The sequence below is a fragment of the Nanorana parkeri genome, unplaced genomic scaffold (genome assembly GCF_000935625.1).
Source record: "Nanorana parkeri isolate BGI_ZX_2015 unplaced genomic scaffold, ASM93562v1 scaffold374, whole genome shotgun sequence".
NCBI classification, from domain to species: Eukaryota; Metazoa; Chordata; class Amphibia; order Anura; family Dicroglossidae; genus Nanorana; species Nanorana parkeri.
Window position 1 is genome coordinate 1,073,874 of NW_017306642.1, and position 7,406 is coordinate 1,081,279.

At 39.6% G+C, this 7,406-nt stretch overlaps 1 protein-coding gene across 1 annotated transcript in view; it reads right to left on the reverse strand.

Moving 5' to 3' along the window:
• Positions 1-4,130: 4,130 nt before the first annotated feature.
• HNRNPD (heterogeneous nuclear ribonucleoprotein D) overlaps positions 4,131-7,406 on the reverse strand; it is a 14,847-nt gene continuing 11,571 nt past the window's right edge. The window contains exons 7-9 of the mRNA XM_018559007.1: positions 7,189-7,332; positions 4,993-5,090; positions 4,131-4,593 (exon numbers count right to left, since the gene is read on the reverse strand). Coding sequence (XP_018414509.1) covers positions 5,023-5,090; positions 7,189-7,332 — 212 coding nt within the window. The 3' untranslated portion in view covers positions 4,131-4,593; positions 4,993-5,022. The remainder of the gene's footprint in view (positions 4,594-4,992; positions 5,091-7,188; positions 7,333-7,406) is intronic.

A 7,406-nucleotide genomic window follows, 5' to 3' on the forward strand; every position in this document is an offset into this window, starting at 1 on the left:
CGCGGCACACTAGTGTGCCGTGAGATATTGTCTGGTGTGCCGTCGATTAATCGTTAATTTCTTTGATCAATCAAAGTTACTCACCTCTCCGCCGGCTTCCGGGTCATACCCCCTCCTTTTCTCACCTCCTTTCCCCCACCCCCCTTCCAACCCATATACACGCCCACTTTTTTTTCTTCTCTCTAGAACAGGGGTGGCAAACGCAAATTCATCGGGGGCCGCATCAGCAGTATGGTTACCCTCAAAGGGCCGGTTGTATAGGACTATGCATCTACTCACATGTGCCCATCTCTGCACTTCTGGATGATGCCTATACATCCTTATCACATGTTTATATTCCACGCCTGGTGCTGCTGCACATTCCTACACAGCATACACCTTCCACCAACCATCACTAACAATTTTCACTCGCCAATTGCGAGGGGGCGAGTGGAAATTTTGAGGCCTGACATAGGGCCATGAGACAGGGCGGGGGCGGAGAGGGAGCAAAATGAGGTGGCTGCTGTGCGGGCAACATTACAAGGTCCAGCGGGCTGGATTCGGCCCGCGGGCCTTGTGTTTGCTACCCCTGCTCTAGAATGTTGAAACTTTAACTCTACTGCTATTCGAATGGTTGCCACATTAGCCCACCACCAGTATTTTGCCTGTACCCTTCTTGCACATTGATCTTGTGATTTTTCTTGACATGTTTTTTTTTTAACCACTTCATGACCAGGTGTTTAGACCCCCTTCCTGGCCAGGCCATTTTTCAGTATTCAGCGCTGCGGTACTTTGATTGACGTTTATTCCGTCATGCAACGCTGTACTGAAATTAATTGCATACAATTTTTTGGGGGCAGATAGAGCTTTCTTTTGGGGGTATTTAGTCACCACTGGGGGGTTTCTATTTTTTACTACGGTATATTAAGGAAAAATTGAAAATTTTGGGAAAAAATAGTTTCCCCCATTATATTAGGAAACTATGATTACCCATATTATTGGTAAAATATAAAAGACGGGGTCACGTCGGGTAAAAAGACACCAAACATGTCATGCTTTAACCCCTTCGAGAATGACGACGTACAGTGTACGTCGCCAGCATCGGGGCTGTTTAAACAGACTCCCGGCGACTTTTGCCGCCGGGACTCTGTTTAAAACTTGTAGAGCCGACTGTCGGCTTTACAACAGAAGCGATCCTGGCGACTTACCTGTCGCCAGGAGGAGGTCGACGAACTTCCGTTAATCGATCCACTCCCCGTTCTATAGACCGGGAGCGATGCAGATTGCATCACCTCCGGTCCCTGGGCTGTCAGTTCTGGGCTCCTGCAGCCCAGCTATAAGCTATTGTAGTGCGAACTGCACTTCAATAGCTTATTTCCAGTGTAAAGGTGACACTGGGGGTCTTTTGGACACCCAGCATCACCTTAAAGAGTACCTGTCACCACCATCTGCTATCACATGGGGGGCTTGTAAGCCCCTCATGTGATAGCAGTCAAAGTAAAAAAAACAGTTTTTAAAATCAAATAAAAAAAATCTAATAATAAAAAAAATGTAAAAGTCCCCCGCCCCACCACGAAAAACACGCGTTGGGTGCGCCTACGTATGAAAACGACGAACGCGCTACACATGTTGGGTATCGCCGCGCACGCCGGAGAGCAATAATTCTAGGGCCAGTATGTTGGGGTATCTCTAAATTGATGACCTGTGGGGGCTTTTAAAGCGTCTTCTGTTGACTTTTTGGGGCACTGCAGTTTTTTGCCATTTCACGGACACACGCAATTTGTAAACTGGGCATGTTGGGTATCATTTTACTCGTTATAACCTCATCCTTTATATTTCATTTTAAAAATTGGGATTTTGTTGTGTTTTGGGGCATTTAATGAAATGTATCACTAAATTTTGGGGTTTAATAAGGAGTTGCGCTAATATTGCGCAACATAAAAATTTGCAACTACCACCATTATATTGTATAGGGTCTTGGCATTCAGAAAATATATAATGTTTGGGGGTTTTGTAAGTAATTTTCAGGCCTAAAATGTGCAATATAACATGGGTGCAAAAAATTAAAAAAAAAAAGCCAGTCATGAAGGGGTTTAAATTGTGCGCACCCACAAAAAACTACCATACCCAAAATTGACCATAGGCGACGCTTTAAAAGCTTTTACAGCTCATCAGTTTAGTGTCATCAGTGATTGATAGCCCTAAAATGATTGCTTTCATTTCGACGTTTGCGACGATGTGTAACATGTGCGGCGTAATGGGCACAATCGTCGTTTTCGAACGTATGCACACCCGACGCCTGTTTGCATGCATGTATGGGGGACTTTGAAAAAAAAAAATTCTTTATTTGTAACTTTACATTTTTGGGGGGGGAAACTTAATTTTTTTTTCACTTAACTTTATTGCCATCACATAGGGGGCTAAGAAAACCCCCTTATGTGATAGCAAAATATGTGGCAGGTCCTCTTTATGGGGACATCAGGGATCTCCAAGACCCCTAATGTCACCTAGGACCCCCCTGAAGAAGCAAAGATCTGCTTCATCAGCTTCTCTCTAGCATCTGAAGCTGGAGAGTGACACAAGAATGCGGAAGTGATGTAATATACATCAGTTCCGCATTCTGACAGCGGAGAGGGGACCAGAGGGAGGTCGTGTACCGACAGAGGCAGTATGCGCTGGTCCCGGCGGATCGCTTGTATATTAACGGGCATTGCTGCCTGTTTTCAAATATCGGCATTTCCCGCTAAAGACTCCCGCTCAGATCTAGATCGCTCCTGGCCGGCCGTTTTTTTACAACGGCCGGCCGGGAAGTGGTTAATGTATTTTGTGTTATTGGGTCATTGGCCTGATGTGTAACTGGACCAGCTTGTTCCATTTTGTTTGCTTTGGGTTTTTTTTATGCATAAAACATAAAAATGTTACCAGATTAGGTTTAACCAAGAGGTTAAATAGGAATTTTAAATTTTTTTTTTCGTTTTAACTTTAACAGACATGAAATGTACATTGAAGCTTCCTGCTGTGTTGATTGAGAGTGTCTTCTAAAAGGACACTCACTGTGTTAGAGCAGCTGCACACAGCAGAAACAGGGTTTCATTAGGAGTCTCCACTCTCCAGCCCTTGGACCCCAGCACACAGGGGGGATATAGCAGTCATATGACAACTACTAAATAGATGGGGGGGAAGTGGGATGTATTTAAAATAAATATTTGCCAATTACTTTTATGTAGCAGATTAAATGCCTCGGTAGTTATTTTTTTTAGACTAAGGGTTCACAACTCATTTAACAATCTGTAGCCTTGTCATTAAAAAGGATTACAGTTTAAATCTGCTAAATACATTCCAAGTGCATCAAAACAACAAACTGTGCAAAGTTTTAATGAATGGTTGAACACACCAGCTAATGTGCCAGAGCTAAAGCTCTGCAATCAGCATGAACATGAGCTTTGCTGATTGGAGAGCACTAGCTATGGCTCGGGGGTGTCAGGCTTATGCAGAAAGACCACTGCTTTTACACAGAGAACAAGGGTTCTTCTCTACAGCATGTTGGCAGGGGTCAAGCTTTTCTACTCAAGCCTGTGGCTGCTTTCTAAAGCAAAAAAGCTGTAAGATTGTGTACCTCTTGTTTAGATGCACCTGGAATGTATTTGACTTAAAACTGAAAGTTTAATGGGGATCTAATAATATGCATAGACACAAAGTAGTCAATGATTAAGGCAGAGTCATGATATGCAGTTGGCCAGGCAGAGTAGAGTCAAAGTCATCCTCAAAATTAGGCAAGATGGCCCAACGGAAAGATTTACAGGGTTATTCACAAAAGGGTGAAGAGTTTGGAGAAGGCAGGAGAAGTGAACAATCTAGGACAACATAGCGGAACGGAAAGTGAGCTGAATTGGAGAATTTTTCCAAATCAGCAATTGTCCTAGATTGTTCACTTCTCCTGTCTTCCCCAAACTCTTCACCCTTTTGAATAACCCTGTTAGAAGAGTGAATACAAAAACAAAACTGGGAATCTGACATGTACAAAGAAGTAAAATTATGATAGCAGTCCTTTAAATCTATACTCTGGTTAATTCAAAAGGAACGTAGTACTTAAATTTTTAGTTTAATACACATGTTCATGTGCATAAATATATTTATTTTAATTAAAAGCTTTCTATTGAAAAACATGAAATACTGATACACAACAGGAATTCAGCCCAAGAACATAAAACTGTAATTACAGCTACTTTTATAAAAAAAAAGGGAAAAGCAGGCATTTAAATAGATTAATACTATGAAGGAAAAAATATTACAATCCAGAGACAAGCTGTATCCATAAAAGAATAAATAGTTAAAATTATTCAGTAAAGTTCACATAATCTAATGATTACGGGGCCTGTAAAAAATTTATTAAAATTTACAAGTAACTTTGTATTTAATTTTTAACGCAAAGGAATAAGTGAAAGCATAGCTTGGAGTATCCAGTTTATATTATAATGCTGATACAGGATGTTGGAAGAGACCATACCAAACGGCAGCATTCGAGAGCGTGAGCATCTCGTACCCTGTCCGCATTGAGCGGGCCTGTGAGAATCGTGAAGTCAGCGCGACACAGGGCCTGCAATGAATTCCCCGCTGGCGGGTACAAACAAGGTATAATGTCAGAGTTAGTAGGCAATTCCTTATTTTGTACCCATTAGCAGTACGTTACCTGTTAACTTTACTGACTTTTTATAAATAGGGCAAAAATAAAAAAAAATAAAAAAATAAAAATAAAAGTGCTTTAGAGCACGTGTTCGTATCTTCAAAGTCTCTATATTAGCTATAGTAAGCACTTTCTGGGTGCTGTAAAATTTTAAAACAATTAAACGTTACAGTATTTTAATATTTAATATATCTTAACATTACGCTTATTGAAAAATAAAAAATACAAGATATTTAAATATAAAAAAAATTAATAAATAAAAAAAAAACAACAAAAAAACAAAAACAAAAAAGAAAGACAGAATAGTTAAAGATAAAAACTCAACATACCTGTTTGTGACACGTTGGAAAGGGAATAATTTAGTATGGTTTGTAACTATTTTGATGACCACCTCGTCTGGCTGTTTTCCCATAACCACTCTGCTGATCTAAAAAATGAAAAATATCTGTTTGATAGCAAAGACTATAGATTCTTTGTTTCTACATATTACAACTGGAGTGATCAGGAGGGTCTGTGTTATGACATTCACTAATTAAAATTACATTGCAACATATAACAAAATAACATTTTAAAAAATTAAAAAAAGATACATACTAAAAACAGATGTACATACTAGAATGGATTATAACATGCATACTAAAACAATTATTCATTAATCATTACAAATCGGCTGACCCAGGATATACAAAATTGTATTCAACTCCCACACAACTGCACTCTACCCAGATTCACCAAACTGCTAACAAAAAGAAAAACCACTCACGATGCCAACAGTTTATTTCATGTAGTGAGAAATTCCTCTTACAATAAACACTTTAAGGCCACTTTTTAGTTACACCTTCTTAACGCAAATAGTTAAAATGGTAAACAGTGACTGCAACTGAACACAAAGCTTTAAGATAAAAGATTCAGGTATTCGATCATAAAAGAAAAATGGGAAATGTGTGATCTAAGCAACTTTGCCAGTCAAATCCAGTGAAATGATTGGTAGCGCCAGATAAGATGCTGCCACTATCCTAGAACCTGCTGACCACCTTCCTGAGTTTTGCATTGATGTTTAGACTTTACAGAGAAAGGAAAGAAAAATATCCTGTGAGCTGCAGGCCAATGGGTGAAAACACCTTGTTACAGTGACACTAAACTCAGGAGTTCAATCTTAATACATTAAAGTAGCTGGACCATTAACAAAAATGTATCTCATCTGTGTATCACTCTGCTGTAGATACTCAATTCATCTCTGAATTCCAGCTGATCACTGTGTGTGTTGTAAAAAAGCCACCACTCCGAGCTCGCTTATGTGATGGACTGCAATCTCAATAGGATTTATTAAACTAAACATGAGATGGTAGTCCATCGCGGGAGTGAGCTTGGAGCGGTGGCCACACACAGGGCCCATGGGGGAACAAAAGTAACCACCCTCCGGAAGGAAGGACAGTGTCAGCGTGAATCCAGAGATGATTTGAGGATCTACAGCCGAGTGATACACAAATCAGATACATTTTGCTAATAGATAAGGTACTTGAATGTATTTTAACTGATAACTTCAGTTTAGTGTCAGTTTAAATGGAACATTAGAGGAACATTGCTGTTAAGTGGTGTTCACAAAGAAAAACCTTGAAAAGGGTGTGTTAAAAGCAGAAGACCCTGCTAGGTTCTACTCCTGTCAGACAAGAATAGGAAGATATGCTACATTGAGCACAGACATGCAGATGGGAAGGTTAAATTCTGGGGTATACAGCATGAATGCATGTGCCCATCTGGTCTTTGTTAACATCAGAATCCTTAATACCAACTAAGCATCGTACACCATATACCTGACCTGAGAAACACAAACATACCTGATTATTGCTGTTAACGTGGGTACTAGATAGGTATCCCTAAAAAGTGGTCACCGAGTGTAAAGTACAATAGCATAGACAACAAACATACATATTTAAAGTACCGTCACAGTTTAACATGCACCTAAAGCAGTCTTATTATTAGTAAACTACCACTTGAATGTATTAGAAGACTCTTCCAGCTTGACCCGAATCGAGGAGCAGAGCTCAGTCTTCCAAGCTTCACATAATAGAGCTTAGTGGGTTTTAGGGCTCCCTAAGAACTGGAGGAAAAAAAGAAACTACATGCTGGCTTCTGGAGGGGCACACGGCATTGGCGGTTGTGAGTAATGTACATTTTAACAGTAGGTTGGGTCTTCTCATATGACTTCAATAGTAGTGAAATTATACTTTATATGTGTCACAGGGTAAAACAAAAAGCAAATGTTTATGAGTATGAATAGGTATCCAAGCAAAGACACATCCACGATGGTGCAAGCAAATACAAAAGGGAAAGGGGTTTGGACTTTTGGGTTTAGTAAACAAAAGGAAACACTTTCAAGTAGAAAAACCTTTATAATACAGAATACAATACAGAAAAGGACAAAAAAACATATGATAAAGATTTGTCCAAATGCACCAACTCTTGTAATTAAACAATATATACTTGTTACAACAAACGTGCTTGGTGCATCTCCGGATACTCACTACTGTAATCTCCATAGCCATAGTAGTTATATCCAGTGTAGTCATAGTTTCCATACCCTCCATAGCCCTGGTTGTTGTATCCATAACTACTGTAGCTTGGATTCCAGTAATTACTATATCCCTGGTTCCAGTTTTGGTTTGAGGCTATTGAAACAAATTACCAACATCATTAGAAGAAGGTTCGATATACATATATATATATATATATATATATGAGG